The sequence below is a fragment of the Sylvia atricapilla genome, chromosome 1 (genome assembly GCF_009819655.1).
Source record: "Sylvia atricapilla isolate bSylAtr1 chromosome 1, bSylAtr1.pri, whole genome shotgun sequence".
NCBI lineage: Eukaryota > Metazoa > Chordata > Aves > Passeriformes > Sylviidae > Sylvia > Sylvia atricapilla.
In genome coordinates this window covers 18,609,911-18,631,112 of record NC_089140.1, presented here as the reverse complement: position 1 = coordinate 18,631,112, position 21,202 = coordinate 18,609,911, and the positions used below count along the sequence as shown (strand labels likewise).

The 21,202-nt window shown below is 46.7% G+C and overlaps 2 protein-coding genes across 4 annotated transcripts in view; one reads left to right on the top strand and one right to left on the bottom strand.

Annotated features, from left to right (window-relative positions):
- Positions 1–340: 340 nt before the first annotated feature.
- On the bottom strand, positions 341–3,813 carry SKIDA1 (SKI/DACH domain containing 1). The gene is given in 13 exon segments (XM_066316321.1): positions 341–470; positions 472–726; positions 728–771; positions 774–852; positions 854–1,105; positions 1,107–1,393; positions 1,396–1,419; positions 1,422–1,532; positions 1,535–1,627; positions 1,630–2,007; positions 2,010–2,100; positions 2,103–2,632; positions 2,635–3,813. Coding segments are annotated over 13 exon segments (2,448 nt in total). The 5' UTR covers positions 2,828–3,813; the 3' UTR covers positions 341–359.
- A 15,950-nt stretch (positions 3,814–19,763) lies between these two features.
- The window catches only part of MLLT10 (MLLT10 histone lysine methyltransferase DOT1L cofactor), a 130,532-nt gene continuing 129,093 nt past the window's right edge, over positions 19,764–21,202 (top strand). For 2 of the 3 annotated variants that reach the window (XM_066316353.1, XM_066316335.1), the window contains exon 1: positions 20,031–20,199. In XM_066316353.1, coding sequence (XP_066172450.1) covers positions 20,031–20,199 — 169 coding nt within the window. Of the gene's footprint in view, positions 20,200–21,202 lie in introns of all 3 variants that reach the window. The other variant, XM_066316343.1, reaches the window with a different exon arrangement.

The following is a 21,202-nucleotide window of genomic DNA, read 5'->3' as shown; positions in this document are numbered from 1 at the left end:
AGAAACAATGCAACAGAACAAACAAACAAAAAAAGCCCAAACCAATAAAAACAAACAAACAAACAAAAACAAAACAAAACTCAAACCCAACCAAACAGAAAAAAACCAACAACAACCCCCCCCCCACTAAAACCCATCAAACCCCCAAAATAATTGAAAAAATCCCCACTGTTGTAATGGTAAATAAAATAGTAATCCGGTTTCTGTCTTCACAATGTGATAAAATAGGATTCCAAAAGTGTATAGCTTTAATGGGTTGTACAAACCATGCTGCAGAGTTTAAAAAAAAAAAAAGGAAAAAAGAAAAAAAGGTAAGAAAGTTAAAGGTTGTTCAAGAAAATATTTTCCAAACTACTTTATTAATTAAATTTCCTGAATTTGTGGCTAGGTGGAAGAGGTATTGCAGAACCGCCCAGCTGCCATTTCCATACAGGATGGGCCTTGTGATGGTGGTTGGGATCCTTAGTGGTGGTTTAAGGAATAAGCTGGCAACAAATCCCCATCATTGCCAATAATTAGTGATGGTGGACAGGGAAAATTTGCCATGAAATTAAATGGCCTTTTCACTGCTGATGCTACATTGCTGGCTACCCTTTTGCGTCTATTGTTAACTGTAAAATCATCCAGTGTTCCTTCATGTGTCTCGATTTTACCTGTAGGACGTGGGCTTTCGAGCTGATTTCAAATTGGTTTGACTGGAGGAGTCTGCAGTACAGGTCGCTTTCCCCAAAACCAGTGTCCTGTAATTTTTTCTCACCCTTGCTCCAAATTATACTCCCCATCCTCAGGTTTTGGAGTACCTAAAGTGCATGAGAGGACCTGACTCTGAGTCAGTGAGTTTAAGGAAGTGGTTTTCTTTCTCAGTGCATGCAGAATCTTCCTTGGCTGTTAATAAAGCGTCCTGGTTATTACTCTCAGTCACACCGTAAAACTCATCCTTAGTATCATTGCACTCACACTTTAGCTTATGTGTTGTAAGATCAGGCTCATACTCGTCGTTCGCACTGCTGTCCTCTATTTTGATTTTAATGCTGTGCAGGAATGGCAATGCCTTATTGCCTGTATCAGTGCACTGGAGCTCAGCTGCTGCTGCTGCCCCTGGAGAAAGCAGCATCCTCCGCAGGATCAGTTTGTAAAGAGGGCAAATCCGTGGCAAATTCAATACAATGAGGGATTTTGGAATCTTTCTCTGAATTTGCAGCCGCTGATGAAGAATCATTATTTAAGAACCTAGCAGCTATTGTATTGTTATCTGCACGGTGTGTAGTAGTTGCTTGAAGGCATTTCCTTGCCTCTCTGAGTATTCTTTGTTGTGGAAATGCATTGTTTGTCTTTGGGCTAGGTGAAGAGGCCCCCTTTGCAACACAGTTAATTGTTAGGTCAGTACTCTTGCATTATTGGAAAATTCAGAGTGTGGAATGTGAGTTCGGATACCCTATCGTCCCTTATCTCCGCGAAGCAGCTCCCCAGGCCTCCGGAGCAGCGCAGCGCCGGGGCGGCGGGAGCCCAGCCGGGGCAGCCCCACTCCTCCGCAGCTCCGGCTTGACTCCGCCGGGAGCGCCGCGGAGGGCGGGCAGCCCGCCGGGCTCCGCCGGGGCCGGGGGCCGGGAGGCGGCGGCGGCCGCAGATGGTACAAGAAGTTGGCGTGGACCACGCCGGGCGGGCTGCAAAAGCTGGTGCGCCTGAAGCGGATGCTCTGCACCGAAACCTGGCTGGAGACCGAGCTGGAGTCGGAGTCCGAGGTGCTGTCCTCCTCCTCCTCCTCTTCCTCCTCCTCTTCCTCCTCCTCCTCCTCCTCCTCCTCCGAGCTGCCCTCGCTGGAGTCCGAGGCGCCGCTGCCCTCCTCGTCCTCCTCGTCCTCGTCCTCCTCCTACGAGCTGCCCTCGCTGGAGCTGGAGAGGCTGGAGCCGCAGTCCGAGTCGTGGGCGGCGCGGCCCGAGCAGCAGCTGGACTCCGAGTCGCTGCTGCCGCTCTCGGGGAAGGAGGGCGGCCCGAAGCCGCGGGGAGAGGCAGCGGCAGCCGCGGGGCGCCGCGGGGCCGGCAGGGCCGGGGCAGGGCCAGGGGCCGGCGGGCGCCGCCGGGGGGGCCCAGCAGTGACGGCGGCCGGCGGCCGCCCCGTGGCGGCGGCGGCGGCAGCGGGCGGGCAGGGGCGGGGGACCGGCGGTCGGCAGCCGGGGCCGCGCCGCGGCGGCGAGCGGGCGGCGGGAGCGCAGGGGCACGCAGCCGCCCACCGCCGGCGCCGTTTCATAGTTTACGGGGGATTTGCAAGGCGCCCGAGCGATTTCTGGGTAGCTGTGGCCAGTGTATTTACTAAAAATGTGAGGTAGATGAGCGGCCGGTAGCAAGGCTGTGTCCCCCGGGCGCAGGGCTTTCCTCCGGACGGGCAGCAGCGGCCGAGGAGAGTCGCTCAGACCCAGCCAAAGTTTGTTCTCCTTCCAGAAGCCGGAGAAGGGGTCGGCGGGAGCGAGCTCCGGCCGGAGATCGGTGGCAGACAGCGCCCGGCTTAGTTTCCTCCGTTTCGTTTTAAGAACCCGTTCGGTTTTGCAGGATGTGTATAGGGCTTCCACGTCCTCTCTGGAGATCAGGGTGCATTTGGCGGCGTGGAAAGCGATGGAGTTGATGGCTTTGAGTTCCTCAACTCCTCCAAGTCGCAGTGATGTTTTTTTACTTTTAAATGATCCATTCGCTTGTGCACGGTAGTTCGCGGGATGTTTTTGAGCAGGTCAGTAAAAACCTGGGAGAGTGCAAACATTTGCTTTCCTTTAATGATGAGGTAGCCGAGCCTCACGCCATCCACCTCTTCAAAACCCGACTTCAGGTCTCCCATTTCGTGAATTAAATTATTCCCAGCATTTGCAGAGAGAGAGAGAGGTGAAAAAAAAAAAAAAAAAAAAAGGCCAAAAAAAAAAAAAGGCAAAAAAAAAAAAAAAAAAAGCCACACACACACAATCCTCAGCCAGATGCTGTATTTGTCTCAAGGCATCCTGCTAATAAAATATAACAAAGGCTGTTATTCCTGGTGAATGAAGTGCCAAACTCAAACTTTAGACAAAATTAAAAAAAAAATAAATTAAAAAATACCGTGAGACTACAATCAATATATAATCTTAAAAATCAGGTTTGCCAAAGTGTTTCTCTAAGTTCCTGCTGAAGATCAGTACCTGTTCCCTTTCATTCCCTGCTTTTCCATTGGAAACTATGATAATGGAATGTGAAGGGAGGAAGAGAAAAGAAATGCAGCTGCTATTCCCGCCGCTGCTTTAGCTACAAATAAAATGACAGAGTGAAGTGAGCTCGTCCGGAGACACCTTCATCAATTAATTCCCCTAAAGCCAACGCTGATTGGACACTCCTGACAGGTGATGCAATAAAAATTGATATTCCACCCCCTTCCCCCAAAAAATCTCCCACTAATTAGCATACCCTTATACTGCCACCTCCCCTCCCAAAGTAAATAATACAGTTAGTATATAAATCTTTCTATTAAACAATCCGAGCTCAAACACACTCAGCCTTCTCAGACTTCCTCGTCGCTAGCTTCGGAGGAAGGATTTGTCTGCTTTTTCCCTCTATCGTTCTGTATATTTTCAGCCTGTTTTGGACAAACGTTGTTCTTTTGTGCATGCCGTGAATTTAAAGGACATAAGTCTGATCGTAGCGATGGAAAATCCTTCGGTAACGTAGTCGGTTTAAACCAGCGTTTTCTTCTGCATTGTGCGGAAAATGAAGCTTAGCGAAAACGTGCAGAACAGCCTGGTATTTCCCCTTCTGAGGCTCCAAAGTTAAATGTTCGGTTGTTAACGAGAGGGAGTACTTACATTTTCGAGTTTTTCTTGATTTTCCTCTTCTGCTTAATTAGCTTTTTATAGCCGGGTACTAAGGTTATTTTTGCTGTCTGAATATCACGGGTTCCCGCACCGTGATACTGTAACACTTTTAACTGAAATTCTGCCTGTAATATTGCAGGAGGGGGGAGGAGGACGTGAGCTCACGTCAGACCCATAACAAAGCATAGATAAGCCAGAAATGTATACACTTTTCACGATTAACCGTGCTGGATCACAAACTGGAATGTCCTATAGTCCCAGAGCCCACGTCAGGATTCCTGCGTGCTGATTGCTTCCAGCAGAGAAAGGAGAATGTAAAATATCCAAGGTGCTTCCAGGAGCCTTTACGTAATAACAAAAAAGTGCTGGAACACACAATGTACAATATTGCATCGGGCTAGGATGCTTCTGGCTCGCAGTTTGCATATTCCTCTTGGAGTAGCCCTGCCGAAGCTTTTTGATGCTCCATTTATAGCAGCCCTTTAAAATCAATTTGAAGAAGCAGCATGAAGGTTTAACCTCTTCTTAGGAACGTTAAAGTATTCGAGTGTCAAGAACGAGGATTTCGCAAATGTTGCGATAGCTGCATGCCTCTCCCTTGTCACGTTAAAGTGATGCTTGCGGTTTGCACGTTAGGCGCTGCGAAAAAAAAAATCACCAATCTCTGCCGTGCATCCAGTGTTCCGCTGGATACAAACACCAGCACTTTTATGTATCACTGCACATCCAGAATTAGACACATCCGCGAGATTAATGAGACATCTCATACTGCTGTGACTTGGCAAAAAAAAAATCGACGGAGGAAAAAAAAAAATCTTCAATCCAAAACGTCAATATCCACTCCGCGTGTTGGCAATATGGTGCGTGGAGTTCGTGTTACTCCGTCAGGTACAGCTAAAGAAAGCGCATAATCACTCTGTGAAAACGCCGTTTTGCATGCCAAGGCGAAATGCAGGCAAGCCCCCAATTTCACAGGAATTCGAGAGAGAAGTGGGAATTTGGAGAAGTGCATCCGGGAATGGAGGAAGTCTATTCAAGGGAGCCTCTAACTCGGAGGGCTGAGATTTGAAAAGTCAGCCCTGGACTACTGTTGCTCTCAGCGCAGATGTAATCGCCGCTGTTCAACTTAATCCATGTGTGTGCGAATCGCGATGCCTTGCTCTTCCCTCTGAAACCTAGGGATAGTATTCCCATCCGAGAAAGCAGAGCTACAGCAAATTACATTTTGTCCTTCGAATTAGAAAAGGATCATTGAGTGGATCTCGTGATATTTCAGCCTTTAAACGTAACCGAGAGGCAGCAGTGAACAATGCCTCGGCACAGCTCAGACCATCCGCGGAGTTCTCCTTCCTTCCCTCTCCTCGCATCTGGATCCCTCAGCCTTGCCTTTCTCCTGCTCGCTCATGTGAGAGGCAAAAAAAGCTAAGTTTCGAGAGAAAACAGCTGCTGGCGCTAAAAAGAAATCATCGTGGTCTTTCTAGAGCTAGAGACAATAAGGTCGTTTAAAAATTCCTCCTGATGTACTTATATGCTGCGAACACCCCCACCCCCTCCCTACTGCTCTCCTCCCCCTGCTTTAAGGTTAAGGCTATGGAGTCAACAGTAAAGGAACAGTAAACTCCGAGAAAGCTGCTCAGAAGACGTTACCCAAAACCCCGATGGGCTGAAAGTCCTTTATTTGTCAGGTAGTTCAGCTGGGTCGGATTCCCGTGTAAATCCACGCGTGCGTTTGCACGCAGGGAGCCACGGGCACACAGACCCGCACCCACTCGCTGCCGGTGATAGCCTGGCAGTGGATTCGGCAACTATTTAAAAAATGTCCTTTCCCCCCCACCCTTTGCCTTTTTTTTTTTTTTTCTTTTTTTTTCCCTTTTTTTTTTTTTTTTTCTTTTTCTTTTCTTTTTTTTTTTCTTTTTCTTTCTTTTTTTTTTTTTTTTTCAAATTCCGGTGCTACCAAACGTTTTAAACTAGAGACAGCTTTTCGGCAAACCTCGGGTTCCTGAAAGGTGCGGCCATGAGCACCGGGGTCGAGGCAGCGCCAGATGTCGGCAGGGAGAAACCCACGAGAAGTCTTGGGAAATGTCAGGCGCCCAACCTACACATCCCCACAGTATACTTACACACACTTTCGCTTGCATATCTTTCTCCACATCTCACACAAGAGAGCTTTGTTTCTTTACTTCTCCATCATTTGGTTTGGTTTTTGTGTGCGTGTGTGTGTGTGCGTGCTTTCCCTTGGCCACCGGCACACGTTGTGTATCCGGGGTCGTCTTCAAGCAGGCTGGGGGAGATCCTGACAAACAGCCGTCAGAGGCCCCTTGCACACGCACACGCACATTAAAGGCAGGGGACTTGAAAATGGATTTGCACGCACACAGGGGATTGCGATCAATAGCCACCAACATTTATGGCTTAGATTGTTAATGTGAAAGCTGGTCAAAAGAATGAAAATGAAAAATTAAAGGTGTCTGGTGTCAATTACATGAAAAGTTATGCCATAATTTACTTACTGAGATGTATGCCTGCGTGTTCGCGTGTCCATGTGCATGTGTGTGCACACCCAGATGTACATGTAGCTATCTCTCAAAAGCAAGGGAGTTTCTTTGTTAATTTTGTGGACTGTGTCACCCTTGCTGGTGATCAAAGATGAACATGATTAAAGGAATGGATGTTTGTCTCACATTTCTTAAGATAAGGATGCCCAGAGATGCCCGGTTTTGCGAAATATATACACATGCAACTACAGAGAGTTGTGTGTATGGGCGCACACACACACAGAGGCGATCAATCAAATGTGCTCCTTTTCACATTGAGTAGCGTGCAATCTGCAATCTACACTCTATAGCCACTAGTATTTCAGTCTTAAAACTGTCTGGCCAAAGGATAAACCTCATTAGGAAAGAAAGAGCAAAATAATATTCATAATACTTCGCTGTAGACCTACTCCCATTTGTTGAAAATCATATACTTTTATTTTTGTAAACTTGTGTTTAAATATATATGCTCACAGGGAACTGGTTAGCCATGTCATTCCAGAAAGAAACGTGTGTAACATCTAAAATACTCCTTTACGTGATGTTTTGATTTATTTTCATAGTATGATTATGTTTAAATACCAGTGCAATTTAGCCTGACCTCTTCCTTCTGCAATGTAGTAATGCACACACCATTTACAGTCTTTTAAACGTTTCATTGGGAAATGCAACAGCGATGTCCACCACCGGTTGTACTAATGGGGAGAATTCTGAAAATCTTGAGGAAAACCTAAGGGTCACGTGTGATTTCACACTAAGATTGCCACATTATTAGGGTATTATTATTATTTATTATTATTTGTTCATGCTGGACTATGGCTTCAGGTATTGACAAGTATTAAATAAACCTTTTGCTTTCATGATGCTGTGCAGAAATACATATTTCACATGAAAACTTGATTTCTAACATGACACCCTGCTTCTAGTTACTGTTGGGCATATTTTGCTCAAGGAGGACAGAGAAAGCAGCTAGAGGCTATCACAAAGAGTCCAGTAACGTAAATATAATAGGGTCAAAGAATAGCATAATAGGATCCTTCTGCTATTTTAAAGTCAGCCAAATGTGACTGTAGTAACTAAAATTTGCCATAAATTCTAGCCAGACAATGTATCAGAATGTATAACTGAATCTCCTAAATGTGTGGGACAAAGAAATATCAGCCATCAGTCTGGGAAAAAAATCATAATCAGGCTAACACTCTTATGCCTAGAAGTTTCAGTCTTGTTTTTTTTCTTTTTTCCATTTTTTCCTTTTCTTCCCCACTCCCCCTTTTTTTTTTTTTTTTTTTAAGAGAGATGCAATGCAGCGTTCTACTAAGTGCCTTTTTAAGCTTGTGGGGATTTTGTTTTTGTTTTTTAATGGGGGCTGGAGTGTTTCCTGCACACTAGAATTTTGTGCAATTTATAATCACTATGGGCTAAGACTATTTCTTGAATTTAATACTCACAGTAGTTTTAAAATACTTTTTAGCAGGAGTTTCTGGACACATACTACATGCCATGTTGTTTACTGACCCATAATCAAAATGCAGTGACCTTCTACCCTTTTTTTGCCCCTTGACCCATGCTGAATTCAATGCAGCCTTTATAAATTTGCAAATCCTTGGACGTAAAGGGGATTTGGTGAGGCTTTGTTCTGAAAGGATCCTAAAAGTTTGCATTTTTAATTAGACAAAGGTAAAGCAACAAACATTGGGAAACAAGATCCTCTCCTGCACATAGGTGATCACTCTTAATTTCTGTGGAGGGAAACTACATCTTAAAAAACATACCCTGCAAACTGAAAAGCAGTTGCAAACGAAGGAGATCAGGAGGTTATGAATTGCACCAAATTAGCAATGTGGTACAAATCACTTTCATGACGTAAGGGATAGCCAGGCCCCAATCTTCCGGCGCTCCTCATCTCCAAGGACCGTGTGGATCCTGGTGACCCGGGGAGAGGGGCGAACCAGCGATTTGATCTGGAGCTACAGGCGCATTCCCTTATCTCCTTTGCTATCAGTCAGTTTAAAGGACACCGTAATTATGATGGTGATAAAACAATGCCCGCTTATGTGTGCTGAATAAATAAAGAATGTTTACAGCCCCAGAATGTTTCAATTCCAATTAAACGCTATCAAAGAAAAGCCCCTTTTGCTCCCTCCCCGCTCCCTCCCTCTCCCCCACGACTCCCTATTTACCTTGTTGGTTGTAATATGGCCCTACGAAATAAACCGGTCTTCCAGTTTGCCATTAAGGCCACATCGGGAGGAGGGGGAGGAAGAGGAGGAGAGGGGGTGTGGGACAACATGCACTCCCGGTCCCACAATTACTTCGGGTCGCCTGCGTCCTCTCCCTTTTTTAAAATTTATTTTGCTGTTATTTGTTTATTTTCAATTGGCAAAGGCGTGATGATGCAGGGGGAAAAGGCACTTAAAGATCCTGCTCCAACCACCGGCCGAGGGAGTTGAGCTAAATGAATCCAGCGCCCTTGGGCACTGGAGGAGGGGGCTGTCCCCCCCAGCCCCGGCTGCCACCCCGCCGGGGCCTCGGGGAGCGGGGTCTCCCCGCCGCTCCTCTTCCCTCTGCAGCAGGGAGCCTTGGAAATGGGAGCCTGGAAATGCTTCCCACTCTCTAAGACACAAGGATCATTTCAAATATTCATTGTATCAGCAAATCTCCTCGTAATCAGATTAAAGCAAGGTTTGGGGGGGAACCGCCTGTGTTTCTGGGTGCAAAATGCCGACTGGACTACAAAGAGAGCAGAAAATGGGTTCCTCTCCCCCCGCCTGGATTGCATGGGGAGAAAAAAGAAAAGCAGTAATTTTTGCGAAAAAGGGACACTTTAAAAAACTGTGATTCTAACCATTCCACCCCGGGTAGCATATTCCTCTGAGGTTGTTTTCCTTTTAACTTTACGCTTAGCATTTCTATATGATGCTCTTATTTACTTGTTTTAAACTACAGAGACCATTCCCGCTGTGGAATACACTGAGGTAGATTTTCTTCACGCCAATTTGCTTTTAGCTTATCTCAGCCGAGGGAACAGCTTTTCTACATTCAAGCTTTAAAATGTACATTTCATTGAGTTGTCTGGGGTGAGATGTTTATATCCATTTTGTGGAAGTGAGTGAGGAATTTGAGTGCATTTTCAGGTCTGCTCGATAGATGCAGGCCCTTTTCCTTTTGAAAGTTTAGACCTCCAATACCCTCAATTCTACTGGCAGAATTAGGATGGACTTGGAGGGTCCTAACGTGACCATTCACTAAGGCGGGGGGCTTGCAACAACGTGCTCGACAACTTAATCTTACACTAAAAAGAGCAGAGTGTAAAAGAATGGAATACAAACTCTCCCGACATTTGTAGTCGCTTCCAAAGTGGACCGTGTATTTTAAAGCTGATGGGAACGTGTACGTTTTGGAGCAAAAAGGAGAGAAGGTAAGTGTTTATCCCTTGTATCCGCCAGTTCGGGTAGAAACAATGAAAGAACAAAGGGAACCACTTCTCCGTGCGAACATTTCCCATTTTCCTCCTCCGTTCGAGCCTCACTGCGAGGGGCTGGCGAGGGGGCTCGCTCCAGCTTTACCTTTGGCGGCGGGTCGGGGGTGCGGGGCACGGGGAGAAAGCTGCGGGGCGGTTCAAGTCACCCCCCGTCCGTCGCCGGAGCCCGCCGCGAGCAGGAGCCGCAGATTTCATGGCTCTGGACTCACCGGAGAGCCCCCGCGAGCCGCGGCCGGCGGGAGAGGGACCGGGGCCGGGACCTTTGTGTGCGGGGGCTGCCCGGCCCCGCGCTGCCGCCGCCGACGGAGCTCCCCGGTGACTGCCGAGGCGGCGGGAGAGGAAGCGGAGGTTAGGAGCCGGGCTAGGAGGGGGTGTGGAGGCAGAACCCCAACCCCCCCCTCCCCCCGGAATTATTTGCAAATCCCATAAATCGCGCGGAAGAGCGGTGGGGGAGGGGCAGGGGGCGAACAAACAGCGCGCGCGGGGCCTCGAGCGGACCGTTACAAGGGGCGGCGGCAGCGGAGACGGCCCGGGACACACGGACACGCGCGGGCAGACACACGGACACGCGCGGGCAGACACACTGGGTGTTTACAGCCGCGGGGAGCGGCGCGGCCCCGACTCGCGGCGCGGGACAGGCCCGGCCCGCCCGCCATTGGCGCGGGGGCTCTCGGCCGCTGACCTTTCACCCCCCCCCATCCCCGCCCGCCGCTTCCTTCGCTGCCCCGACCACCTTCCTACCCACAATCCCCCGCGCCGGCCGCGCTCGTGCCGCGCTCGAGCCTCCCGCCGCCGCCGCCCCTCCCCCCGCTCCGTTCCCCCCGGCGTTCCGGGAAAACCCGGGGGCGGCGGCGCCTCCCTCGGGAAGCGCCGGGGCGGGATCGGGGTGTCCCTGTGGCGGCGGCGGTAACGGCCGGGTGGGGGCGGGGCAGAGGCGGGCTCGGCCGCGTTTGAACGGGAGCGCCGGCGGAGCCCAGCGCGGCGCGGCGGGTGCCGGGGGAGGGACCGGCCGGGAATCCTGTCACCTGCGGGGGAGGGGGACCGCTGGCCGCGGGATGTGCGGACAGGCCCCTCGGCCGAGGGGGGCGGAAAGGGGGCCTGAGGTCCCTGCCTGCCCGCGTGTTCGGGGAGCCGGGGCGCTGGGAAGAGGATTTGCCTGTTGAATTTCATCGCTGGTAGACGTTAATCTCGTGTTTTAAAGTACCTTGTCAGTGGCTTTAAGGAAATCAAACGTGACATTAATCAAATCACACAAATGTAAACATTTATAAGTTAAATCCTAATATTATGCAATTATTTAAATCGAGCCGTGGTTTTTCCTCAGTGTCATGTTGTAGCTCCGACTCTCTTCCTCACATGCTTTTGAGTTTCCTGCTGGATCCCGGTGTCTTGGTGTCTGCTCCATGGAGTTCCGAGCGTAGGGACAAGGAATGCACGGGGCTGCAGGTAGCAAAGGACTGTAGCTTAAATATCGCCAGGTCACCTAAGCAGGCCCATCAAGGTTAAAAAGAAGGCCGCTCTTGTGAGCTTGAGGACAAAATCTTCAATAATACCTCGTATTGGTACGGTTGTGGGTTTTCTTTTCTCCCCTGTGGGTATGTGAAGCGGGTGATCCCGTGCACGAGCTTCACAAGGATGCTTGGGTGGCTGGGGTGTGGGCAGAGGTTCCCTTGCAGTCTCAGTGGGATTTTTAGGCGAGGTGACACGTGAAAGACCCACAGCATTGCGAGGAGGGGACGAGGGATGGTGGGCAGGCGGGCTTCGACGGCAGGCACAGCACGACGGCAAGTTTGGGGAAAGGCGAGGATGGCAGGCAGGATACGCGGGGCAGCGGCCGGCGCCGCGGGCAGTCGGCCTCTCCCCGTCTTCGCCCTTCGTGCCGGCCCTTCCCGTTCGCCTCTCCCGGCGGGGAAGAGGGGATTCGGGGGTCAGGGAGGAGAACAATGCTGAGCCGCCCTTTGTGCGCAGCACCGTCCCCCGAAGGGAGGGAGCGCGCGGTGCAGCGGGGCCGCGGCGCCTCTGTAGTGCTGCCGCTCTCCTGCGGGCAGTGCTCGCGGCATGCGGGGCAGCGGCCCCGGGCAGCGGCATCAGGCCGCCCATCGGCCGCCCGCCCGACCCCGGGATAGGCTCGGGAGCGGGGCTGGCGCCGCGCCAGCCGGGCAGCCCCGCTCGGCGTGCGGGGGCGGGAGAGTTCGGGGGCGAGCCAGTGTGGCTGCAGAGTAAACTCGTGGGTGCCCTCGGCGGCGCGGCGCGGGGCATTCCAAGGGTGAGCGGGGGTCTCCCGTCAGCGGGGCGGGCTCCGGGCAGGCCGCCCTAGGGAGCGGAGCGGTGCGCGGGCCCGCAGGAAGCGGCGGCGGGGCCGGAGGAAGCTCCCGGCGCTCCCCATTGTTCCCCGGCCGCCTCTTTTCGCGCCGCTTTCCGCCGGCGGGGAGGAGGGAGAGCCCCGCGTGCGGTGCGCTCGCCGGCGGCGGCGCGGGGGGACCCGCCGGGAAAGCGGGCTCAGGAGTAGAGAGGAGCCTTTAGGAGTGCCATCCGCTGAGGGAGCTCCGTGAGGCTGTAGCTCACGTGTTACTTGAAAGGTAAAAACCCCCCGACTACCGCAGCGGAATTGTGCATAAAGTAACATCTGTTTCTGGGTGGGTTTTAGAGCAGGACTTGTTAAAGAAATTGGGAAAAACTGCTCCCACCCACTGGATTTGGATTAATAAATGTAGCCAAAGAGAATTTTGAAGGAACTATTCCTAAGTCTGTGTATAAAAACGAAGATTAATCTTATCTTGTTTTTCATATAAGCACCATGATGGATTCCCCCCCTCCCCCCAGTGATTGTTTTATGTCGATTTGAGATTTTAAAATATTTGTTTTATAGGAAAAGTGTTTGTTGCGTTCCCCCCCCCCCCCCGAAAATAAGTAGAAATTAAATTTTTTCAGTACACCATTTCAGACTGAACTTTCTCATGTATTTCCATTGGGGAAGAATTAACTAACTTGATGTTCAAGAAAATTTCCAACAAGTGCTCTTAATCATCTAAGAGAAAAAAAAAAGTATTTGCACATTGTTTCTGGAAGATAAAATTAAAACGAGTAGGGACTCAGATTTGTGATGATGAAAGAGTTTCTAGAGAACTGATTATTTTAAGAAAATCCTTTCTAGGAGAATTGTGATTATTTTTAGCAAGTTATCGCCGAGTGCTTGTGAATTCATTTTAAAATATTAGAAGTGATGCCTAGACTTTTAAAAAAAATAAATATATGCCAAAAAATAACATTTATCATAGATGGTGATCAGTAAGTAAAAGAAATTAAAGGTTGATGTTTATGGATATCACTTAGCTGAAAATAATTCTGAAGTGACTTTTCTTCCCCCATGCACACTTGGGAAGTTGCATGCTTGCAGTCATTGTTTAAGATAATACCGTTTGGGACTTTTCTTTCACTCTTGAAAAACTTGCAGGCTTTTGTTGGACTCCTCCAAATAAAAACTCAATTCAGTTTAGATGGTTAAAAGCATGCATATTACTCAAAAGCATGCATATTACTCAAAAAGTGCAGATGCAAGTAATATATAGAAAACACTGCCCTGGTAATATTTAAAGGCATTAGCTGTAAAGATCGAGGAAAGAAAGATTTTTGTTTTGTTTTACTTGTTCTGCTTGAGTATTCCGGAGATGCATTTGCTCTGATTGCTGCTTGGGAATTTTCAGAGGGTTACTACAAATGTAGAAGGCGTTATTCAAACGGACGTTTAATACTCCTGCATTTGCTAAAATAGTATATCTCTATTTGAAAACTATTGCATTGAAATGGAAGATTGAAAAAAAAAATAGGAAGAAACCTTTTGTTGCCATTCTTCATTACTCTTTATTTTGTATTTGTGTGGAATGTGTTGACATATTTTATATATTTTTTTTTCACAGAGGAGCATTGTTGTTACTTTTAATTGGGAAGTACCATGTTATAGAAATTACCCACATTCCCGACTCTGAAGTACTGTAGTAGGATTGACAAAAAATGATCCGAGGCTTGTGCGCTTAATTCACTAGGAATGTTAAGCTTCCCATATACACTCTATGTGGTCAAGTTAGACTTTGGCTCTTAGACAGCTTTTAATGGTCAAAGTTGTACCTGGAGGAAATGTATCCATGTATATCTATATGGAATTGAAATGAGATGGTAACTAGCAGTGGGAATGCAGCTCACTGTTCGAAAGACCTTTTTTTTTTTTTTTATTGCATTTGGCAACCTCTTTCTTTCAGAGACACAATACAATTAATTAACATATTCTGGGGCGTGTTTTTGAGATTGGGAAGTGGTGGCCCCTTGTTGAGAAGAAAACACTTTAAATAAAAAAGTAACATTGTCTTGTCCAAATGGTAGTGGGAAAAGCAGAGTAGTATTGCTTATCCAGCCCACGGATGCGGTTGATTTACTCCAATTTGCTTTAGCATATAACAAACCAGCTTTTCCTTTCCCACGCTTATATTAGATATATGTGTTCTGTTTATACAAACCCATCTAAAGTAGCTCTGCATTTAAGAGATTTGATGGGAAATTCAGCATGTTGTTTCTCATATTTAATGCGTAGTATAGATACCATTATTGAATTGAAATCAAATAAATGTAACCTGTGAGACAACACAGTATCACAATGCCGATCGTAACACAACAAACATGAAAAGAAGGCTATTAATTTATATGGAATGTTAATTTAGGAAATCTTACATAGAAATATGCCAGTAGAAGTAATCCGAGGCTTGGTCTTGGAGTGATGCTATGTAGATGTATTTAATATAAATCCAATGAGTTAAAACATACCTCATAAAAATCTAAACTTTGAAACGAAGAATTCTTCTTCGAAGAAAAGCCTGGTGTTATATTTAAGTTGCATATAATCTACATTCCAGAGTTTACTAACCCAGCTTTTCAGGGCTTAATACGGCATTAATATTCAATATGGTTTGCTAGAAGTTTATTTCAGGTTCTTTTGTATCATACTGTAATTATCATTACTTTGACTTAACTCATATAAAAATGTGGTTAGCATTTAAATGCTTTTTTAATGTAGAGTACTATAAATTAACTGTCACATTTAACTTCTTTAACTTCTATCACTTAGGGAATGTTAAATCTTTAAAAGGAAATAATCACTGCACTTAAAAACATCCTGTGCTAGGTTTCCTTTATTTAGAATTTCGGTTTGAGATTGTTCATTCAAAGAAAATCCCTTGTTTCATGTTTACTGTAAACCTCAGTCTGAAATTAACATTTAAATGCCAACACCAGTAAAAGAAGCAGTACTTGAAAACCACCAATTTTATCCACTGCTGCTAGCTAAGTGGAATTTACCAAACTCTCCAAAGTTGATAATACAATTAAAAGCAAGAAAATTAATTCAGTAGTTGGTGGAATTATTTCCCCCTTTTTTTTTTTTGCTGTCTAAGGAACTACAAAATTTGTAAATATGTCTGTATCAAAGAAAATAGCACAACATATGAAGAGGCATGGTGTCCAGGAGATGCACTGACATGACCTCCAGTGCTGCTACCTGTACTTGCAAGACATGTAAATATACAGAACAATGCAAATTCCTCATCACCAAGTGACTACATGTTAAATGTTGAGACGTCTAAATTATTCAGTACATTGCATTTGGATAGGTGTTAAATACAGATTTTAGCAGTATATTAAAGAAGAGGAAGACGAAAAAGAAAACTTTACTCTTTCTCAATGCAATTTCAGAGTAAGCATGTAAAGATACATTTACTTTATTAATGTGGGTTCTGTAGACATGCTATATCCTTCATAACTGAACATGGATAGAAAGAATTTTTTGGATCTAAGGCAGACTGCCATTTAAAATTCACTGCGTGCAAGAGTCAACACGTTAGAGTTGCATTTTGTTTTGCGCAAAGTGACCATTTCACTGCTGCTTTCCCAGAAATGAAGCCAATACCCACAATTAGAAGGTATTTCAGTGGATGCTGTTAATGATTTAAAACCACATAAACAAAAGGCAGACAAGCATCAATGTATTTTAAATGGATAATCAAGAGATAGATCATTGTACCTATTGAACATCACTAAGCTACTGCAATTTTTCTGTTTTCAGTTGCCTCTGTTTAGCTGCAGCATGTATCTTTTTGCACGTAGGTAAAGATCACAGCTTTCTCAACAAAGACCCAATCTGAAAATGGAGTAAAAAATTACTGTGAGAAGTTTGCTTTCTGGAAGGAAGTGAGTTTTCCTGCTCTACAGCTCCAAGTCCCAATAGCAATTAATGTTTTCTAACATAGTATGCATTTCATATCAAGTCTATGCTTTTTCTGTTATTTTTGGAAGATTCCTTTGATGATTATATTCAACTGGTAATGTGGCTTTGTAAATTAAAGACTTTTTCTTGTTCAATGCTTTGTTTTATTCACTAAGATTACAATATGATTTTGCACATTTCAAGGAAAAAGGTGACATTTAAACCAAGCATTCAAAAATCTTAGTTTTACTGTTGCTGATTATTTTGTAGTAAAAATTTGTGAGTACGTCTTTTTTTTGTTTATGAAACTGAAGTGCTATTCACTGATACATGCTAATGTTTTCTTGAGGAAAGCCTTAAACTTTCAAAAACAATTTGCAATTGGAGAGTGTAATTTTCTTTCACTTACACATTCATTCTGTTTGTGAAAGTGTCTAAGAAAAATTGAAACACAGAATCTTCTTATAAGTTTCTTATATTTTTACTTGTTTAGCTCCTTGATTTTGTAGGTTCCTTTAAGCGAATTGGATTTTCTCCTTGCATTTAGATTAACAATAAAATTATATTCTGAATCACTGAATTATATTCTTCTCTAATTATTTTAATCTCTTATATATCACTAAAAGAAGGACAGGCTTCCTTTTTTAAAAAAAGAAAATTGGCTTTCTGTGTCATGTCAGTGCTTATTAAATACTACAATCATAAGAACATATATGCTACAAGATTTTATGTTCTGATTCCATAGCTGTTATAGGCTTAGTGTTTGCAGTATTTATTTAGTGGTAATGCATTTCTTTTCCTATTTTGCATTTCAAAGGTCTTCTCTAAATGATTGTTTTACAGAACTATCAAGAGGTTATCTAAATTTTTCAATCAAATATTACACAATACCATAAAGTGGTAGCCATGGAGTTTCTTCCAGTCCATGTACACTCTTTCTATAGAAAGAACTAAATAGAAATCTATAAGAAGACAACAAATGTTTTATTAAATAATTGAATGTATTAGGCTTGACTGAATTTTAACCAAAGCAAAATTTCGGGCTGTTCAGTACTGAGCTGGTGTGTTACATGGTGTGGGATTAGAATATTTTTATTGGAAAACTTCACAAATATACTCTTGTTGCTATGGTGCAGCTTTAATCAAGTTGTTGCAAAATAATTAGTTTTTTTCTTTGGTGATGCTTCTTTATAAAACTAAAGACTGAGCTTTAAACTAGCTAACATTAAAAAAAAAAAAGCGCTCGGGAATTGATTGTACTAGTTGCTTTTCATAGAAGAAATTGCAGAAAGACCTTAATGAATTAAAAAAAAAAAAAAAGAGAAATTTTTACAATTGTTTGTTACAATACATGTTTTACTAAATGTATAAATTATGTATAAATTCCAACAAAATATATTTCATATATATTAATTAAAAAAGGTATTTATTTTAATTTATCTGTCAGGGAAATAAAGGATAGATTTGCCGCTGTACCGTGACTTTTTTTTTTTTTTTTTTTTTTTTTTTTTTTTTTTTTTTGGTTAGGGTTAGCAGAATCATTGAGAATGCCTTTTAAATTAGATGTCATTTTCTTGACAAGAATGAAGAAGGGCTGCGACACTGTATCTATCAGCTTCAAATAATGTGCGTTTTTTTAAAATACCAGGATACATTAATTGCTTTATTTTCTTACAAAGTAATTGCTTGCACCTGCAATTTTCAGGGTATTTTTATGAGCTTTTAAAGTAATAAAAATAGTGTTTTAAGTATGTTTTATAACAAATAGTTTTATGTTCAAATTTGTGTTCTTCAGTGGTGATAGGACATTTGGTGCAGGGTAGGGTTTTTTTTGAGAGCAGTTTTTTATTTTACACAACTGAAAATACTACATTCCAGTCTCCTCCCCCTCCATTTTTTCACATATCTTAAAAACTCTTACGGCTATTTGGAGCACATATTTACAGAGAAATGCTTAGGATGCGCCCCAAATGGCTGCAATAATCTCATGTTTGGTTGGGCCTTGCGTTTAGGAAGCTACCTCCATGGTTCCTGTTTTTGCCTGCCTGCCGTTCTTCCTCTATCAAAATAATTTCACTTAAAACTTGAAGGAGAAAAAAGAGCTTGACCTAAGATATCCTGAATACAAACTGCAGACTCGGATGTCTGCAGGGGGTAGAGTTGTGCACATCCCACCTCTCCGTTCCGTGTAGCAGTTTAACTAATAAAACATCTGCACTTGTGTACAGGACTATGACAACGTATAAAACATAATCTGCGTGTGTGTGGGTCTAGGTAGTGTTTTCTCCAGGAATGGACATAATTCAGTAGCCATTTGTACAGATACCAGCTAAGCTGCCCTTGCAAAATCACGGTGAAAAATACACAGCCCACACACAAATTCTGCTTCTCCGCCTTTTAGCGTGATAATGAAGATGAATCAATGATATCTTCCTTGCCCAACACAAAATAAAACAAACAAACAAACAAATGCTAGGCCAGGGGCAAGTGAGAGACCTGGATTTTGCAAGGCTGCATTTAATTTCTCTACGCTCCTAACAATCACCACAATTAGTTCCTTCTGCTAAGGCATACCTGCTTACAATGGAGAGTTAAATAGGCTGAGATTTTCCTCTCAGCTAACCATCTCAGCTTGCTTCCCTCAGGTTTTTTTTTTTTTTTTTTTTCTTTTGCCCCCCCCCTTTAATTTAGAGAGACGACAGAATTACAGAATTGTTTTATTAAAAAAACCCCAATCGCCCAACTTTTAGAAAGACGTGTCCACCTCTGAGTAAAAGTAGAGAGCAGCCGTATGGGAGAACGTGTTTGTTTTTGTGTGTCCGCGGCCTCCCTGGTTTCTCTGTTTGTCACATCTCCCGCTCAGCATCACTTTCGCTGCCGTGGCAGGAATGGCCGGGCAGCGCCGCATCCACGCCATGAGTTTTGAGGGAAGAGGAAAGAGCGGGATTAATAATGCATTAGCTTTGCAGCCCCATCGCAGGGAAAATAAACAAAATAGTAAAAGTTGCGGTGAGGGCAGGCAAGCGGCGTAATAGCGAGAACGCATTAGTCCTGCAGGCACACCGAGGGGATATAAACAGGATAATAAAAGTTGGGAGCGGGAATGCATTAGTCCTGCAGTCACATCAGGGGGAAAATAAACAAGATAGTAAAAATGATTTCGGGGGCGGCGGGGAGGGGGCGGGCGCGGGGCGCGTCCCGCGGCCTTCCTGAGAGGGGCCCGCGGCGGGCGGCGGGAGCGGGGCGCATGTCCGCGGCCGAGGGGCGGGCGGGGGGCGGCGGGCAGCGCGTGCGGCTGGCGGGGGCGGGGAGGGCCGGGCGGGACGCGGCGCCGCGCGGGCTGTCCCGCGGCCCCGGCGCGCGCGGGGGGGGCGGGCCCCGCCATGTCCCGCGCGGGGGACGGGCCGCGGCCGCGCGCCGAGGTGGGTGCGCGCGCGGGCCGTCAGGTGCGCGCGGGCGCGGCGAGGGGCGGGCGCGCGCCGCCGGCGGGGCGCCGCGCGCGCTCCCGCGCGCGCTCTCTGGGAGGGGGCGGCGGCGGCGGGGGGCGGCGGGGGCGCGCGCTCCGGGCGCGGCGGCGGCGCTCACGTTCCGCGGGCGGCGCGCGAACCCTCGCGAGGAGGCCCCGGGCTGAGGCCTGCCCGCCCCGCGGGCGCGCGCGCAGTGCGCCTGCGCGCCGGCGCCGCCGCCGTGCCCGCCCGCGGAGCCGCGTCCGCCTCGGGAGCCGCCGCGGCCCGACCGACACAGCCTGGCCGGTTGGTCGGGCGGGGGCGAGACGAGGCGCTCAGCCGGCGGTCATGGGTCCCGAAGCGCTGCCGCGGCGGCGGTGGCGGCGGCTGCGGCTGAGTGACTGAGGGGAGACCCCGCCGGGGGAGGGGGCAGGCGGAGGGCGAGGCGCGTGTGGCGTGCGCGGTGTTGACGACGGTGTTTTTAACCCTTAGATGGTCTCCAGCGAGCCGCTGCTGCTGCCGGTGTCACTGGAGGGCGAGTTCTCCAGTAGCATGAAGGAGATGATCGGCGGCTGCTGCGTGTGCTCCGACGAGCGGGGCTGGGCCGAGAACCCGCTCGTCTACTGCGACGGGCACGGCTGCAATGTCGCAGTGCATCAAGGTGAGCGGGCAGGCGAGGGCAGCGCACCCGCTCCGGCCTCGCCGCTTCCTTCTTGGTGCTCCCTGTCGTCTTCCCTTGGGCCTGCTTCCTTCTCCTCCCCACCCCCCGGCCGTTTTTCCCCCCTTTTTTCCCTCCCCCCTCCCAGCTCCTTCTTGTTACCCATGAAGCCTGTTTCCCTGTTTCTGAGGCCACGTGCTTTCTGGTTTGGCTTGCTCTGTCATCCTCTCTCCTTCCCGTCTGTTTTTCTTTTCCCTCACGTGAGACTTAGTATAGTGTGTTCTCCTGCATTATGGTTGCGAGAAGGGAAAAACTCCCCTTTCCAATTTTTTCTCCTTTCCTCTTCTCCTGCATGTTTTCTGTGTCTATGCTTCCCGGTCTGCCTCTGCACCCTCTTAACAACCTCGGCTGCAACGTTACAAAGGCTCTAAAATTGCTTTCGGTCTTTGCAGAACTTGTTAGAATACTCTATTCTGGTAGTTATTGCCGTGTTTCTCTTTTCCGCTGTGCAATCGCTGTTGTCTCTGTCTTTTCCAAGTTTGAAAAATTTATTTGAGGGGCAGCCAGGAGACAAGGAGGGTTTAGGATTGGAAGAGAGGGATGCACAGGAAAGACCTAGCTGTCATGTGATTTCTGTCTCTGCCTGCCTTTCCTTGAATGTCATTTGGCTGATGTTTCCTGGTAGATGAAGAGACTTCCTGTTGTGGTTCTGCAGGGGGAGGGTGCTGTTTGGAATGGCTGCTGCTGGATTTGTTTGGCTTAGTGGAGGCTGGTTGGTTGGTTTCCAGCTCTGTTCAGGAGCTGGCATGTTCCCTCTCTGTGATTGTTTTGTTTCTGTCAGTGGGTTGACCCTTCGTGTGAGAGCAGAGGAAGAGACGATTCTGCTGCTTACATTGTAAGGAAGGAAGTCATCATAACTTTTCCTTTATGGTAGCAGAAATAAGGAATAAGATGGTAGTTTTTCTGTACCAACTCCTAAGCAGTCATACGAACTCAATGACTGACA